The sequence below is a fragment of the Thermobia domestica genome, chromosome 9 (genome assembly GCF_964235325.1).
Source record: "Thermobia domestica chromosome 9, izTheDome1.hap1.1, whole genome shotgun sequence".
Classification (NCBI taxonomy): domain Eukaryota; kingdom Metazoa; phylum Arthropoda; class Insecta; order Zygentoma; family Lepismatidae; genus Thermobia; species Thermobia domestica.
This window is the reverse complement of record NC_137462.1, coordinates 149,550,160-149,568,164: the sequence shown is the minus strand read 5'-3', so window position 1 is coordinate 149,568,164 and position 18,005 is coordinate 149,550,160. Positions and strand designations below refer to the sequence as shown.

General features: G+C 35.9%; 1 protein-coding gene across 1 annotated transcript; it reads left to right on the top strand.

Moving 5' to 3' along the window:
• The first annotated feature begins 3,191 nt into the window (after window positions 1-3,191).
• LOC145695095 (uncharacterized) lies at window positions 3,192-17,792 on the top strand. Its single transcript, XM_081771990.1, has 4 exons — window positions 3,192-3,728; window positions 10,659-10,889; window positions 12,487-12,726; window positions 16,238-17,792. Exons 1-4 carry the CDS (start codon window positions 3,548-3,550, stop codon window positions 16,465-16,467), a joined length of 882 nt encoding a protein of 293 aa, XP_081628116.1. The 5' UTR covers window positions 3,192-3,547; the 3' UTR covers window positions 16,468-17,792.
• The last annotated feature ends 213 nt before the right edge of the window (window positions 17,793-18,005 follow it).

Below are 18,005 nucleotides of genomic sequence, written 5' to 3'. Positions count from 1 at the left end.
TGAGTAAATTCAGTGGTAAATGTAATGAGAACGCTACTTCTTTCCTGGAAAAATTTCAGGACGAATGCAATATAATGTGTATAGATAGATCACAATATATGAAATTAATCCCTCATGTATTACTCCCACCATGTTCTTTATGGTTTAAAGCAGTTCGTGATCACATCAATACATATGAGGAATTTAAGGCAGCATTGATCGCGAATTATGAAAATGACTTTTTGCTTGCAAATAGAGATGCCACCATTAGAAATCAACATTTCAATCCTCGTTTTCACAAATCTATTGTTGAATTTGTTGTAAATACATACAACGAATTAAAAGTCGTTAATCCTTTGCAATCGGAATCTAGAATAATAGCATCGATTCGAAATTTGCTCCCATTTAAGTTACAACAGATCTTGTTTTCTACACAATGTATGAGTTTCAACCATTTATTAATGCTTGTCCAATGCTATGAAACTCAATACCATGCTATGAGTCAACAAGCAGGAGTAGGTAAAAGTAAAAATAATTCAGATCATTTTGTACCTGTTCGGAATCCACTGTTGCCACACTTGGTACAATTGTACCAAATTCAGCCCTTTTTCTCATTCATCGGCCCGTTGGTACCACGATGGCATTTTCAGCCCCTTTTGTGAAAAAGTTGGTACAATTCTGCCCAATTCAGCACTATTTAGCAAATACAAATACACATTTTCAAAAGTGTCAGTAAGACTTTTCCTATATCTCACGTTACTTACTGGGTGTTGGACTCTAAAAAGATTATGTTGAACATTTATTCTGTGACGTTGCATCGCATAACGGCATAAACTTAGTGTGTAAAATTCGTAATTCGAACTATACCGGAAAGAAATGACGCTAGATGGGCGCATCCTGATAATTTATAACGTACTGTTTACACGCGAACTCGGAGGTGATTGATTTGTTCCTCGTTTTCTGGATTTTTTTGTATATAGCCTCAATACCGTTTAGGTTTATTGGTCACTTTGTAATAGAGGCGCGTTTGTTTCCCTTACAATACATACCGAATATAACTGTTTTCTCTTTTAATTTGCGGCCTCTGTTATACTTCCTACGTATTAGAAAAGCTTCATATACTTCCATGGTTGTTCGGGATCCTCCTATTTGGATTTTTTTAAAGTAATATTTAAAAAGAGCACTTTCTTTTTTTTAGATTATTGGAAGAGGGGAGGAGTGTTCTAGAATTTTACTCTTTTAGAACCATGTATTCAGAGCCGTAGCTAGAAATTTCAGCGCCCCGGTCGAAGTAGAATTCGGCTCCCCCCTACGCTCACCACACCAAGCTTTTCCTTCTTTTTTTTTTTTTTTTTGCATATAAGAGAAGCAGCGTTTGTTGTTATACTATGTTGATTTTTTTATCAATCTGCTTGGACAGATCATTGCAACGGCCAAAACCGATCATTATGTATTATTATTATTATTATTATTATTATTATTATTATTATTATTATTATTATTATTATTATTTTACAAATAACAGCTGTTTTCAAGAGGCGTATTTTGGACTTTTTGTTAAACTTGACAAAACTTTGGTTGGCATACAGATCCACTTGGAGATCAGTTATGGAAATTTACAGTACAACTATTTGTAACGTTTCATACTATCGATAAGAAATGAAATTTCAATACATAAGAAGCTACGTGCTTTTGAAATGTTTGAAATAGATGACAGCAGTAATTTCCGGTAATAATTGTAAACTTTTGTAATTTTATTATGTATATGACCACACCAATAGCATTTTAATTTCGATTCTTGTAATATCAGCAATTAAACCGGTTGCATTGTTAATGATAAACTTTATTTTACTACTCTTAATGGTCGGTGGTGTGATATCGTTGTTTTAAATGTGCTTGCCCTAACAGAATATAAGGTTGACGATATAAAAGACACTTTTTAAGAATAAGTGTCACGGGGTATTCGACCAAATCCCGCGATACCATATGAAAATTCTATTTGAGGATTTCAATACGAAGGTAGGGCGACATATTTTCAACAGGGGTTATAGGGAAAGAAAGTCTGCATAAGGAAATTAATGACAACGGCGTTAGTTTCGTGAACTTTGGAACTTCAAAAAACCTTATCGTGAAAACTACAAAATTCCCACATCGCGACGTTCATAAATACACATGGAGCTCACCAGATGGAAGAACACATAATCAAATCGCTCACCTTTTATAGAAGACGATAGTCTAGCATAATATATGTTTGCTCGTTCAGAGGATAAGACTGTGACACTGATCACTATCTGGTAGCAACAATAGTAGGAGAGAGAGAGATTAATGTTGAATAAAGAGAATATTCAACATCTGAAAAAGAAGTAGGTTAGTTTAAAGAAATAAGAGAAGAACCAGGCGAGAGGGGACCAGATTGAAGTGCAATAGATTCCCGTTCTTAGGGTCTGACAGCACTAATGTTGAGGATACTTAGGTTCAAATTACGGATAGCATTAAGATTTCAGCGGGCACGTGGAAATATGTGGGAACAAATCATGGTTCGACCCGGAATGCACCAAACTAACAGAGAAGGGAAATAGGCGAAAACTGCGTTGGCTACAAAATTCGAACGATATAACTACACTAAATGTCGTTGATATCAAACGTGAAACTTCCAAATTGTTCAGAAGAGAGAAACGCGATTTTTTGAAAGCTGAAATTAATGAACTTGAAGATGAAGTAAAGTATGAATTAATGAAGTAAGAAAAGTCGAGATATGTTCAAGGGAATCAATGAATTTAAGGAAGGGTATCAACCTAGCGCGTATATATTAAAGACAGACGACGGAACAATTCTTACTGATACAGGTAGTATCTTGAATAGATGGAAAGATGTGAGGAACGTTTTTTCAAAACTCGATAGAGCACAAAACATTTTTTTCATAGGTATTGAATTTTTATTATTATTGTACATAATCTCTATCGAGTTCTGACAAAACACTCATAATTTAGTATTCTATAAACATGAAACATTTTGAGATTTGCCAGTTCTGACTTCACAGCTCGATTGGTAGCATAAATAGGATACCTATCCCGTATATACACCTCCGTTTCTCAAAATTTGCTCTTTCGAGTTTTGAAAAAATGGTCCTCATATATTTGACGATTTGCTTAACACGCAGCCAAAACTAATCTTCGTGGGGAAAGGGAAATGCACAGCAGAACCATCCCCAGTAGCACGCCGACGTGGGACCCATATTTGTGCGACATCGGCCAATGTCGGCGTCGTGGATCTAAACTGGCCCACAATAACCCACCAAGTTCCCATATGGGTCCCACATGGGAACTTGGTGGGCTTGCCGAGGTTGATTTACTGATATGGGTCCCACGTGGGAACTTGGTGGGCTTGCCGATGTTGATTTACCGATATAGGTCCCACGTGGGATATAAATAGGCTTGCCCACCAAAAAGAAAAAAGCATGGAAACATTTCCTTTTTACAATGAATAAATTTGAAACACATGAAATTAACATTTTGATGGTTCTGTGGCAATTATTTGAAAAAGTAATTTTTCGATTCGGCCTCGATCTATGTCGAATCGATGTCGATCGGAGTACGCAGATTGTTTGTCAACTGTTCACAGTTTTAAAACCATAACACCGTATGGCGCCACAAGCGGTGCGAAGCGAGGGAAAAGCAGGAAATATACTTATGACTGTTGTTTGTTTTGGTTTTACCATCAATTCGACGAAATCGTATTTATTATTGAAGGTGAGTATTAAAATTATTTTTCTTCCATTAATAGAATGCATATTTTATCTTTGATTTGCATGAACGATGTCGACTATAGATAAAGAGATCCACATAAACTGTTCCAAATAAATTTTGGCTAGTTTATAGTCCGCGCTCGATGCAAGAAATCTGGTACTGGTTTTGTTGTTACAGGTGCAAACATGTGTAGATATCACTATACTTAGTCGTGAATAATTTTGATTTATGGTCTTCAAGCATAGGAGGAGGCTCAGGCCGAGACGGCCAAACATTGGAACAAGTTTATTTACTACTTTAAAAAAATGCGTTAAAAAGTACTTTAAATTGACAGATTATGACAAATGGAGGTACTATCGAGCTATTGACTACCGAATTGGCACATTTTCGCATAGTTTCAGGTTAGGTTAAGATCAGCAAGATTTTACTTTGTATAAAACAGTGGTAGATGCACACGTATCACAACTGATTTGTGTTAAGTACAAGGGACACAGTGTTGATAAATATAAGTTGTAACTCCATTTTAAGTAAGTTAATTTACTATTTTGCTCCTTGTACTTAATAAACTTTAGGTGAGCGCATACTTTCGCTGTTCTGCGCAACGTAAGATCTTGAATCCAGCTGTTGGTGTAGGGGAAGAGCATCCGCCTGTCACGCAGCACTTTGGCAGTTCGAGCGTGGGTTGGAATCCCGCGCAGGCCTGACTGAGGCTTTCCTCCGCCCCACAATGAGAATGCCGGGATAGTACGTTCTTTGAAAGGCCAGGGCCACATCCTGTCCAAATCCTAGTTTTACCTGAAGGATCGATCCCTTCTTTTTGTCCTTCCCATGAGTAAATAAATAATCAAAATAAGGTCTTGCCGGTTAGGTCATGTTAGGTTAGTTTCTGTCTGCCACTACGTTGGTTTGCCTGTAACCGCCATTTGAAAACTAGAATTGGCCATGAAAATACAGATTCACACGTAGGTTACTTAGCCTGTGATTGTCACTTAGAAACTAGAATTCCCCCCCCCCCAAAAAAAAAAGCTAGCTAGGTTGGTCAGATCTCTTTTGAAATAACTTACAGGCTGATGTGCCAGCCATGAAACAAGTTAAGGAAACAGTACAGTGAAATATTCTGATGTAGACCTATCTTTATTTCCATGCAACATTCGCTACCTTATTTTTTTCTTGGTATTATGTTTCTGTTCATAAAGATATGTTTTTATGTATCTACACACAAGTACAAATATCTATCGTACTGGGGTAACTGGAAGTTCTGAGCAGTGACGTGTAAAACTTAGAAAAGTCATTGAATTTGATCTTGGCAAATAAGTGAGAACGTTGCCCTGGGAAAACTTGTTTGAATAGTAATTGAGTGTGAGTGAATTAAGTTAACGTTTTGAACAAGTTGTTGAGCTTCCAAGGACGGGACCTGGAGTTTCACGCGGGATACACCCCTTTTGAAGGGGGATTATACCCCCTTCTGTGCCCTCTGTGGATGAGTGGATAAGCTCGTCGTCTTGGAATCAAGGAGTCTCAGGTTCAATTGCCGGTTGGGGACACAAGAGTTGAGGATCCCTCGATAAACTGTAAGTCCCTTCTTAGGACGTCATCATCATCCCGTTGAAGACAAGCACCATGAGTTCACCTTGTCCAGAGACCTTCGAGTCAAAGACCTGGCTTCGTGCAGAGCACCGATCAGAACCATCTTACCCTTCCCCCTGGTCCGATTTTCTTCCGCGACCAGATTGACCTTTCGTTTCAGCCAATAAAAATACATTAAAGTTGCATTCGAATTCGTCACTGTTCATTTTTAGAGCACCCCCGTTTTCATTTTCTGGGCATCGTCACTTCGCTCGGCAGGGTTGGATGGTTTAAACCAAAGCTTAAACCAGCTTTTTTTTTTTCAAAAAAACCAACTAGTTTAAACCAAAAAACGAAAAATGTTCGTAAAAGTGTAAGTGTTTGTAAAATCTTGATGAACACACATTTGTGGGTTATCACGTTTCACTCCCGTATATTATTCGTATTATATTCAGATCTAAATTCCCCATTCATTATTCAAAATGATTATGCTACAAAAGCAACTTTTTTTTGCATAAGTTTATAAATGTTTGTTTTGTGATTTTTTTTGTAGTTGGTATTATTGTTATGTAATTACAATCAAAGAAAAATTCTAAATATTGTTTCGTTTCAATGTTTACTATTGATAAATTACATCGAAATGCCGTACTTTGTGTGTGTGTGGGGGGGGGATTACATACCCCACGAGAGGCATTTAGTGAAATGAGAAGTATCTTTGGTATCTATTTATGTATAAATGAGTCTGAGCCAAAGTGGACTCAAATAATTTGTATCTTTATCAGGGTTTGCCCAAGTGGGCTCAGCCCGAAAAAAGCCACCGGGTTTTTTCGGGTTGGACCCACCTGAAAAAACCCACCTGGGTTTTTGAGCTTTTTCTTAATATATTACTGATACAACCAAGATGATCACATTGAAAGTGATTTTTATCAGATTTTGAACTTTCCTTGGGCGAATTGAATGCTTTCCCGTTAAGGTATACAACATTCAACATAAGACCTTTATCAAGTTCTGAATGCACTGAATGAATAAAAAACCCTTACCTTGGCTTGAGATAATTAAGTAACAAATTAATGTATGGATTATGCTTATAGCCTATTTGAAGGAAGAAAAAAAAAGCAATTTTATATTTTAGAAAATACTTTCCGTGAATCGTGTGCTCGCCAACTCGGCGACGCCGAGGAACGTTGTCCCTTATACGTTTGACGCGTTTAAAGCCATAGATGCCGGTACTACCAGTAAACATGTAGTGCACTAGTAAAACTATTATTATTATTTCTTACCTTTGATGGTAACACAAGTATTCTTCAATAAAATTTAGTTTTCCAACAACAACAGTTTAGTGCAGTTATTTGTAGGTACTCTTCAAATAAGCATTCTGTAGAATCAACACCAACAAAAGCGTAAAAATTCGTCAAATTTAAGAAACTCGATGCTCAGAGTTCCGAAAACTACGTACCCCTTACTATTTTAAGTGCTGAATTCGAACTTTCGTACTAGTGGAAGTTTCGATGTACAGTAAAGGGAGCTGCATTTTCGAGGGAGGAGGAAAAAAAACAAAAAACGTCCCGAAAGAAGTTCACGGGAAATTCCTCCAATTGAACGCACAAAGCATCGGAACTGAATACCTCAACAATATAACTATTTATTTTATGGTGTAAGATATTTAATTTCCTTTAAGACATTCTGAAACATCCTAACTATATATAAAACTACATGAGCTGATGTAAATTATTGAGCACTTCCTGTAGGGCTACAATGATTAAATTTGGCATGATGGTAGCTTTCTGGGACTAACGGTCAGAAAAATTGCCAAAAGTGAATATTTTTAATTTTTAAGGGTTCTAAAGATGGGATGAAAAGTTTCCCCATGTTATTTAAATGGGCCTTTTTTGGACCTATAATCTCATGTTTTGGGTACTTAGAATTGGAATAAAAACTTGAAATTCGGTATGCTTGTACGTTTTCTTAGCAGAACCTAAGTAAATCAGTAAAAATTTAAAAATCCAACTTTAGAGTGGTTTTATAGGGAACTGAAATATCCTTCCCATGTTTTTTATATGGAACACATTTTACACCCCCAAATTATTGAGCACTTCCTGTAGGGCTACAATGGTTAAATTTGACATCATTGTAGCTTTTCGGGACAAACCCACAGGAAAATTGCCAAAAGTGAATATTTTTTAATTTTGAGGGGGTCTAAAGAGTGGATGAAGAATTTCCCAATGTTATTTAAATGGGCCTTTAAAAAAAACATAATCTCATTTTTTAGGTACCGGTACTTAGAATTGGAATAAAATCTTTAAATTCGGTATGCTTGTACGTTTTTGTAAGCGTTACCTAAGTGAAAAATCAGAAATAAAAATTTCCAACCGTAGAGTGGTTTTATGGGGAACTGAAAAATCTTTCCCATGTTATTTATATGGGACGTCTTCTACACCCCAAAATGTTTAGGCCCTTCCGGCATGATTATAGCATTCCAGGACTAACCGACAGGAAAATAGCCAAAAGTGAATATTTTTAATATTTTTAGGGGTCTAACGGGTGATGAAGAAATTCCCTTGTTATTTAAATGGGAGTTTTCTTGGGATACAAAATCTTATCTTTTAAATAGTTGAAATAGGGAAAGAAATGCAGCTAGCCAAAAGCTAGTTTATTTTATAAAATATGGATTATATCTTTCTTAATGGTCCTAAATTAATTTTCTGGAAAGATCCTTCTTGCAACAAGTGCTCGTGACATTCCTGTAATTGAACGCACAAGGTATTGAAAGTTAACTTCAACAATAAAAATCATTTATTTTACGCTGTTAAATTAATATATTTGGTGTTCATATTTGGCAAACGTTACTGAGGCTTCTGGGATGATTCAATCTGCATTTGTTCGTTCGTCTGCTTGTACCACACATATTGCAGGGAATCACTTCTGATCTTTTAAGTGTAAATTTTTAGAGTACAAGCACGATACACACTAAATTTCCTGTGTAGATTTTGGTGGCATACCAACGTAAAATTTCAAAATGGAGTCAATTTATTTTTTTTCAAAATAGCGGGTATGCACGCTACAAAGCGCAATTTTCGGTCTTTTAAGTCGAAATTTTTAGAGTAGAAGCACGAGGTACTTTGAATTAGCTGTATATATTTTGGCGATGATCCAACGTAAAATTTCAAAATGGCGGCCATTTTTTCAAAACAGCAGTGAATAGAAAATTGTTGCAAGTTGTGACAATGATAATCTTGAAATATAAATCATATTTTAACACTTTTACCCCAAAGACATTGAAATATTTTGATAAAACCCAATTAAACCTGAAAAAACCAATAAAACCGGAAAAAACCCATATGGGCCATGGTGGGTTGGGCTTTTTCAGAAAATCCCTGGTTTTTTCAAACCCTGATCTTTATTTACTTTTCTTACTGATATGCAAATTAAGTCGTCGTATTTCTTTAATTTGGGCCAATAAAAGTCGTTGTTAACTAACTGGAACTAAATTAGATCTTCTGTACTCCGTAGTACTTTGAAATTGTCCATATTTAATTCTGTATAATGGTTTCACTTGTGCAACTGTTTATCTTTTTGTCCTTCTGAAATGATTCTTGACAGTTATATTAAGAAGCATGTAAAGATCAGTACAACGTATTTTTATCAGGGTTCCTTCGTGAGTGAGTCGGCAGACGTATCGCATTTGTGGCCAATTAGTCCTGGTTCCGAGTTCAAATGGAGGACAATTTATCTCGGATGTAACTCGAGAAGCAGTTTTTATTCCGCTTTAAGCTTATGTGACCCCTTCTAGCATAACCCGGCTGTTGCATAATAACATCAAGGCGAAACAAACATATTTCTGTCCATATATGATATGAATATATAGAGCAAATTATTTAAATCAAAAAATCGTGGTTTAAACGAAAAAAAACTTTTTTTTCAATAAAAAACATGGTTTTTGCCAACCCTGTCGCTCGGCCAATAAAGGTCTTAAAGGACAGTGAACATTAATGAGAACTGCACTTTGACGTTAACTACATGTCAACTGAACACCCGACCTTGGTCATAAATTGTAGGTTTTCTTTGTTCAAGTCTCCTGAGTAAGTACAGTAAATAGCATATGGCATTTTGTGTGCGTGATCAAGGATTCGAGTTCTATTTTTTTTTTGGGGGGGGGTCAGTTTGGACGCGGTTATGATTTCACTGCAGCAAGAGCTATATACCCGTCACTAGATGCTCAGTTAAACCACATTTTAACTTTTTTTAAGGCTTGCGTCGCATTTATTTCCCTATGTCATTAATTTATGTTCTAATGATAGTAATTAGTATAAAGAATTTCGTCTTTACGGTCGACTATGTCTTACGTAATGTTTTATCTTTCGTCTTTAGGATCCATTATGTCGGGTAACAGATCGTCGTTATCTAAAACTCTTAAAAGGAGGACAAAACGTCTGTTAAATGAACTTGTGATAGAGGAAAAAGTACGTAGGATAATTAATGCACCTGTTGTTACCCGTGTTCCAGTAGACGAAAATGTGTGTGTGCATTCAATCCATGAAACCAACGTTGATGATTGTTTAACTGAAAACCAGGACGGTAATGATGGTTTAATGTGTGTGTGCGGTGATTACGAGTATGTCGCTGTGTACAACAAGCTTGGAGTGAGAAGCCCTAACAACTAAAAATAAGATGTCTAGTTTGTTTATTTTTATAAACAAGTTTTTCAATTTGGAGTCCAAAATTGGCTACTTGCTATGTTCAAGCAAGTCTTACGTAACAAATCATTCAGACTCAGATCTAGTCTCAAGTAATTTATTTCTATGAAAGGCTTGCTAGTTGTTTTTCTTCTTTTTTTTAACGAGGTTGTTAATACTTTCGCCTTTTATCGGATAAATGCTATCTTCTCATGATTGTTAACTACAGAAAAACCGGGCTCGTAATGCAAACTGTGTCGTTAAATTGGCTCTATTATGAGTATACATCAATAAATAAATAAATGAAAAAATAACGTACACATTAAATATTCATTTAATTATGATATGGAGTCTATTTAGGACAAGATCAAACAAGCAGATAAACAGCGTTAGTATCTTTTAACGTTGTGAGTTAATGTAATCAGTGTATGATTTCTGCGATTTCCGGAGAGGGGGATAAATTCATCAATAGCTCAAAAAAGTGGGGTTTATTTCCACCATATCCAAGGTTGAGAGGTATTTCGAGAAACAGAGAGGAGAAAGTTCCAGCCATCCCCCTACAGATAGAATACTGGATGTAATCATTGTAACATTTTAAACATGCTTTTAAAACCATAAGTTGTCACCTGCTTATTGTGTACCTAACAGTCTAGTAAAAACTGGATGTTTGTATAATTTCATCACTTGCTTTCAGAGTCGCTTGGAGTATCTATAGGAGGAATTGCGGAGGTAAACGTATCATCTATGGTGCACAATTCAAACGGAGGTTGCTCGTCTGCATCACATCGTAAAAGTCCAAATGGACCTTTACCATCCCACTCCCAAATCCAAACTCCATGCAGAATGTCAGCGTTGTCAGTTGCCACTACTTCATGTGCAGATACAGACAGTACCTTCACATCAGCTCGTTTAGGAATTGGCAGTAGTAAGTATCCAAAGATTAAACTGTATTGCTAAGCTTACTTACGTGTGTCGTCATTATTAAATAACCAAACAAAATGAAGACTATATTGCTTCTTTAGAGACATTTTGAACCCTGCTAGCTCGAGAGTGTGGCAGCACGTAGTCAATGCATCGATATTCTCCGACCACTTAGTGTGGCCGCCTTGACCTAGTAGTCTCCGAGATTATCACCAATTTTTGTTAATGAAAAACGAAATTATGGTAAAACTTATGCTTGGAAATTGAAATTGTTATGTTCCAAGCCGTGCGAAGGAAGGGGGGGGGGGTCCGAACCCTTCTCTTCCTCAAAAATAGATTTTTGTGTAACTAATATAAATTTCGTACTAATTACATTTTAAAACATATATATCATACTAAGATTTACTTTTTACAGTGAAACCTTTAGTGTTTAAGATCTCCGAAAGTATTTCTAGATCCGGCGTTCCTTTCGTAATGGAAGTACTTCTTGGCTTTAAAATTCAGAAAATATAATCTGTAATTCTAGTTTTATCACATTTTGTTTTGCAGCGCATCCTGTTGGAATGGTTGCTTTGGAACTATTCTGTTCCATATTAGAGGAGGCTTGTGGGCAAGCGTATGTTAGGAGCGATTAAACTCCCAACCTTTTGAATGCTAAACCGACGGGTTGACGATATAAAGTTTGTACCATGAAACAGAAAAATTTATATTTTTGTACAAAACAGCGTCTTGTTAGTCATTTGTTTTTTCTTACTGCCTGTGCGCAGGTAGCAGACAAAATTGGCAGGTAGCAGACAAGTCGACACACCGATATGCCCTCTCGTGGCGCTTCTGGTTTCTTCGCTTGCTTACCAACACACACTTAAGTTTTTATTGTTGCTCTGGCTGAGATTCAAACGAACCCAAATTAGGCAAATTCCGTTCAGGTGTCATAATTGTCACACCACAGAGACGCGATCAACGTTCTTTGAATGTTAAGCATTCCTCGCACCCCATTTGAAACCGTTACTCTGCTAGTATCGATATTTAGACATTGTTCCATATACGGAGGTTCTGCAGAGAAACATTGGAGCATATCATTCTTATACTACATTAATTTGAAAGTTGAAATATCAAATGTAACTGCATTCTCTCGCAACAGGAGTTTTTGCAGTAACCTTTCTCAGCAGAAGACGGTAGAATGCCTAGATATTGACACGAGCAGGCTATTTTATTCCATTAGGACACTTGAAATGCTCTACAGACATATAAAATTGACCCGAATGTGGTGTAATGATTAGGAAAGCCCTCAAACAGCAATTAGTAATTTTCTTGCAATAGACTTAAAAAAAAAAAATAAAAAATAAAAATAAAACTGCTTATGCATTAATTATGAAGCTTTATCAATATGTGATTTAAAATTCATCCCGTATGTTGCTGTGGGTATCGACTTCAGGGTCAATATGAGATATGTGCCGGTCAGAACCTAGATGACTTTTGTTAATGGTAGTTGCGGCACACACGATCTTAAGGTAGAATAAAAAATATTTCAAACAATGTGTACCATTGCCTCCTTGGTCTTGTATTAATTTAGTATTTTTTTCTTTCTTTTGATATTTCAGCCGTTGAAAAAATATTCCAGTTACTGCAGAGAATCCAGCTAGATATGAAACATCTCAAATGTAAAGTTGATAAAATGGAAGCCAAAATATATGAGCTGCACCAAGTTCCCTGTAGTGGTAAAGAAGCTTTGCAATCTATAGAAAATGCAAACCTGCTAGCTGACAAGCTCCCTTTACGCAGTTTGTCTGTGGTTCATAATTTAGAAGAAGATTTAAGACAGAGAGATGGCTTCAAAATTGGTGAGTGGTATTCTTAAGTTCGTATTGACACGAAGTATTTGTAAATATCCTTCAGGTATTGTTTAAAAAGAAAACTTTTATTCTTTAAAAATAGATCTCGTGTGGCCAGATGCTTTTTCGGATGTACAGGTTGTTAAATTAATGCGTACCAAACAATGTAGGGGTGGGTACCTGACATGGAAACAAGAAAATGCTTTGTGACATGTGCATACCGATCAATAGGTTGGGAGATGCAGGCCGTCGAAAGCGTGGGAAAATAAATTTCAGAAGCCTAAAATTCAAACACTGTCCAACCAACGTAGAGAGTGCAGCTTCATATCTCATAAAGGAAGTCGTTGGTGTTCTATTGCAAAAATGCATGTTTCAAAATTCAGCAATGCATACAAAATTAATTTTACAAGGTGATGGTAAGCCAACAATGACTTACACTTCGGCTTTTCGGTGCCTTTGAAGAGTCCTTTCGCACGCAATGCACATTCTTTTAACATACATTTTTATATAGAACAGGTATGACTTCTTTTATGAGATATGTCATGAGCCTATAATATATTGCTGCGTACATGTACACTCATGTCCAAAATAATTGTCGCATATCTATAACTGTCTTCTTGTAAGAATATAATTTGATAATGATTTTGCAGGGTACTTTTAATACTATGTGTATAATCGGAAAACGTATATTTGAGGTAAATTTCACAGGAAACAAATTACAAATACGAAAATTAGAATGAGTAAAACAAAATGTTGCTAAATGGACAAGAAAGTTTTATTTTCGTTTTATTGTTCTTATTTAATGCTCTTTTGACATGAAGTTTGCCACATACATGTCTTTGCCGATTATACACATACTAGCATTATAAGAAATACCGGGCGAATGCGTTATCAAATTATATTCCTACAACAACATTTATAGACATGCGACAATAATTTTGGACATGAGTGTACATCAGCCAAACTGGATTGGAGATGACGTATTTTTTATTTTTATGTATTTTATTTATTTTTTAATCTAAAGCTGATTGTGACGTATTCTTAATAATGCAGTTTCAAATAAAATAAAATCGAATCAACTATTTCTCTAGCGTTAGCAGTTTGGACTGTGAATTCTTAGGACTTATAATTTAGGTGTCCATATTGGATCTTAAATACTACTACTACTACTACCAATAATAATGCAATCCAATACTAGTTCGAAAATCTTGCTTTCACTGTATAGCACCTTCGTGTTTCAACAACAAAATCATAAGGTAGGATGGTTTACGGTTTCCTCGTGTCGTAGACATGTCTACAGTTATGCCTTGTTTGGCAATACCGGTACCATCTTCTACAACCTTTCCAACCATCCGCGGGTTCTCATAAAAATTAAGTGTTTAAGGGCAACTTCCACAGGTGCATGGATTCTCCAAGCCTTCGCTTTGCAAATAATTGAGAAGTCCCTTCACTTTTCGGGAATTCGGGAAGTCCTGGATACTTTCTTTGAAGTTCTCTAGCACCCATCTCCACCTTGGTAAGCGGAATCAGTGACTATGATGATGTCACGGTTTTGCAGGAAGCGAACTTGTAAGACAAACGGGCAATACGATCTCAGCAATTCTCGATCTCAGCATGTCGACGTACGACATGGTTATACAATGATTTAAATCAGCCTGTTCCTGTGCATTTGATTACGATTAGGGATCGAACGACACTGACAGAAGAATTATTTTTAAAAAAATCTACAGTATAAAGTTAACGTACTACTCGTATAAGCAACATAACGTAGGCAAAATGTCTTTCTGTTTAATAATGAGCTAATACAGTGTTTTTTTTTTTTCCTATGGTATTATGTTCGGACAAAATACTCTTTCTCTTCGAAATTAACAACTTGCAGCAAGGCAAACAGACAGAGATTAAATAAACTTTTGCTGAAAATGGATACTAAACTAAATGCATGTCGAAAACAAATAAATGGAGACATTTGCGTTCAATTATCACATCCAACAATGCGCGGTACATTAACGATCCTGCCTATTATTGCTTGAAATTCAAGAAAATAACAAAGTTTTATTTCAGGCTGTCCGTTAGTTGGAAGTTCTACATAGACGCTGGGGAATAGTTTTCAGTATCCGCGTCCGTTATTGAGAATGTCAGCTATTCAGAAGTAATTTTCACATTGCACCCAATGTATTTCTGCCAGGAAATTGAAAACTGTCCGTTATTTTGAGATGTCCGTTAGAAGTTTTACTGTAAATATAATTTCTATGCGTCGTACAAAAGTCTAATGAAGTCGAAACAACACATTTATCCTTCGATTTTTGTCGTGCGACGAATATGGAATGGTTTAAACAGGTAGTAAAGTGACCTCACTTCAAGATATGTGCACTAGATTCACGCCACGATGTAGTTCGGGGCCCCTAATAATTTTAGGTCCTAGCATTCTGCCGTTTACGGATGAGACTGAGGAAAAGCCCCATTCGCGATGGTGTCGCTGATTCGCCTGTGTAGGATCTGAGTTCCTAAAGAATTTTGTTATATATATATACTAGAGTCTAATTTCATCTTTCGGATGTATGGCGTTTTTTAGTATATATTTTTAGGAATCTTGGAGGGGGATTACTACCAGTGAAATCCTTTGTTTAGGTGCCATTCTCGCATTATCCTAGTAAAAGTAAAGCTTGCGGTAATATCTCCCAAACAATACCAGAGTTACGAGGACAAGTTCCTCTTCGGATCGAATCGAATTCCTTAACAATATGTAGTAAGGGAACTGGAAGTGTTATTGTTCGTTGTGATCATTTTACTACAGGAATATGAAAAAAAAATTTTGAATCACCATCAGAGTAAAAGGTCATTCTAGAGGACAAAACATAATTCAATAATACGTTAGATAATCTCCTTTCATATGGATCCGTATCTGCTATGCTATACGCGTTCCTTGTCATATTCATTCATCAGTTTCTATTACTGCAGTTCGTGTTTGGAGATTTTTTTTCTGTCATATATCGAGGGTTCAGAGACCAATATGTGTTAATCTAGAAAAATGAAACTAAGAAAATTAGAGTTTTTTGGCATTTGTAGACATTTTACGGCATTGGTAACGCTGTTATTCGCAGGTAAATAAAATCATTGCTTTCCTTGTTTTTGCCTCTGAAAGAAGTTGTAATTTTCTGTTAATCGCACCGTGCAAGTAAATTTTTAATTTTTGACTTGAAACGAGTGGATATTCTGAGCCATCCACATATCGTTTTCCACTCCCTACTTCCTCTGTTTGACACCGAACGACAATGTCCTGTTAGATTAGCCTTTCGGGCACGTAATAATGCGCTCATGCGTACAATGGATGTTTTTTGTGCAATGTATAAAAGGTTTCTTTGTATTTTAGGAGAAAGTTATATTTTCGTTCGAATTTTATTTATGTAACTTCAAAATTAATCTGTTATTTCTCAATGATGACATTTGCTATTTAAATGTGTAGTCCCTTCTGGTGATACAGTATTATTGCATTGAGTTTTTACAATTTTTTCTTCTTCAGGAGCAGTACAACTCCGATTTCCTGATATACAAACTAGCGACATTGTCCGACGGATTGGGAAAGTCTTAAGTGGTTCGCGAGATTGGGATGGCTACAGATGTAATCGGAGAAGAGAACAGGCTCAAGACTTAGGGGAAGATGCACAGTCGTTCCGCGGGGAACCCGCAAGAGTCCAAGGACCACTTGAATTCACCTTGCAGAGTCACCCCGAAGGGAAAGCCGTGGGGTGATCGGTCCCGCGGCTAGTTGTGATCAACCCTCAGCAGCGTGTCTGATATAAACAAACTTATATGAACGAAATGTCTTATTGTAAATAAAATAGTAGACAATAATATGTTAAAGTACAAGAGAATTATAAACTTCATGAAAGTAACCGTTATTAATAGTTTTTTTTTTTTTTTTTTTTAATTTATCACAGTAACTTTCAGTTCGCTAATTTGCAGAAATATTTCCTAGTGATACATTTTTATAAGTTTTATGTTGTATTTTACTGCAAAGAACCTATCCAAATTAAAACTTTATAGTAGCATCCATATTTTACTGAATATAATGAGCTTTCCGAACTTCCGTGCTGTCTGTGTAAGTGTAAGGGATGAGTCCACACTACAGACCAGTGTGCGAATTAACGGATATTTTAGTGGGATTTAAAAAAAAAACTTTTGAGAAGTTAAAATTTATGGGAAACTAATAATTTACAGAAGAAAAGAACTTCCTAAATTTTCTCTAAATTATTTCAGGTTAAGTAAAAAGATAAATATCTGCATAGTTTCTTTGATTATATATTAGTTTCCCTAGTCGGGATGTGTAGCGGAAAAATTCGATGTTTGAAATAAATTTATTTACAGTGGCTTTCGTTGACGTAGAGTGTATATGATTTTTACGTGTTTAATTTTATTATACATATGATATATTGACATAAGGGTCAGGAAAATGGCCACTTATCAGTGAACCCTTTTTTGAATAAACTAAATAGTTTCCACACGTTGCGGAACAAGAGCTGGTTCCTTCTTCAGTGGAAGGAAACAATGATGTATATGAAGAGTACGCGTTAAGAACAGTGAAGGTCACATTTTGAATATGCTCAAAAAATATTTTCTCCACACCAAAAGATGCAAAATAGTTGGTGAAAATAGGGCGTAGTCCACTCGCGAATGTACACGTGAGCGAATTACGACGTGTTTTCACCATCTTAATTATACATTTTGGTGCTGAGAAAGAATTTTCTGAGCATTTTAAAACGTGCCCTTCATAGTCCTTCCTGCGAACTCTTCATATGGAATGAAATAAAATGGTGAAGACAGTGTCAACGTTTGGTAACTATTAAGTTGATGCAAGAGAAGATTCACTCATTTTTTATGTTGTTTCTATATTAATGATAATAAGTTACGTGTTTAAAAGTATTTATTTCCATTCGTTATGTTGGAAACAGCAAAACAATTGTACAATATATACCTCTATGCAATGAGTGAAGTTCACGAAAAAAAAAGTTAGGGAATATGTTTTGTGTAAATTTTATTTTAATTATTTAAAAAAAATAAAAATGTGAATACTTCAATCTGAAAATGTTTTTATTATATACTGTTTTGTTTAGTCTAAATACTGCATCTCTGAAACACGCTAAATGTCCGACCGCCCTCTTGGATCCGCCATAGATAGAAGTGCGGCAAAACTACTTGCACCAGTGACATTTTGAAAAAATGTCTGATGTATCCGATGTCATTTTCTTCTATTTTCATTAGAAAAACATAACTTGAATCCAAAATGGTAG

Coding starts and splice junctions, on each gene's coding strand:
- LOC145695095 (XM_081771990.1), top strand. CDS start 3,548: ATGTCGAATCGATGTCGATCGGAGTACGCAGATTGTTTGTCAACTGTT. Junction 3,729..10,658: donor AATCGTATTTATTATTGAAG/GTGAGTATTAAA, acceptor ACTTGCTTTCAG/AGTCGCTTGGAGTATCTATA. Junction 12,727..16,237: donor GAGAGATGGCTTCAAAATTG/GTGAGTGGTATT, acceptor TTTCTTCTTCAG/GAGCAGTACAACTCCGATTT.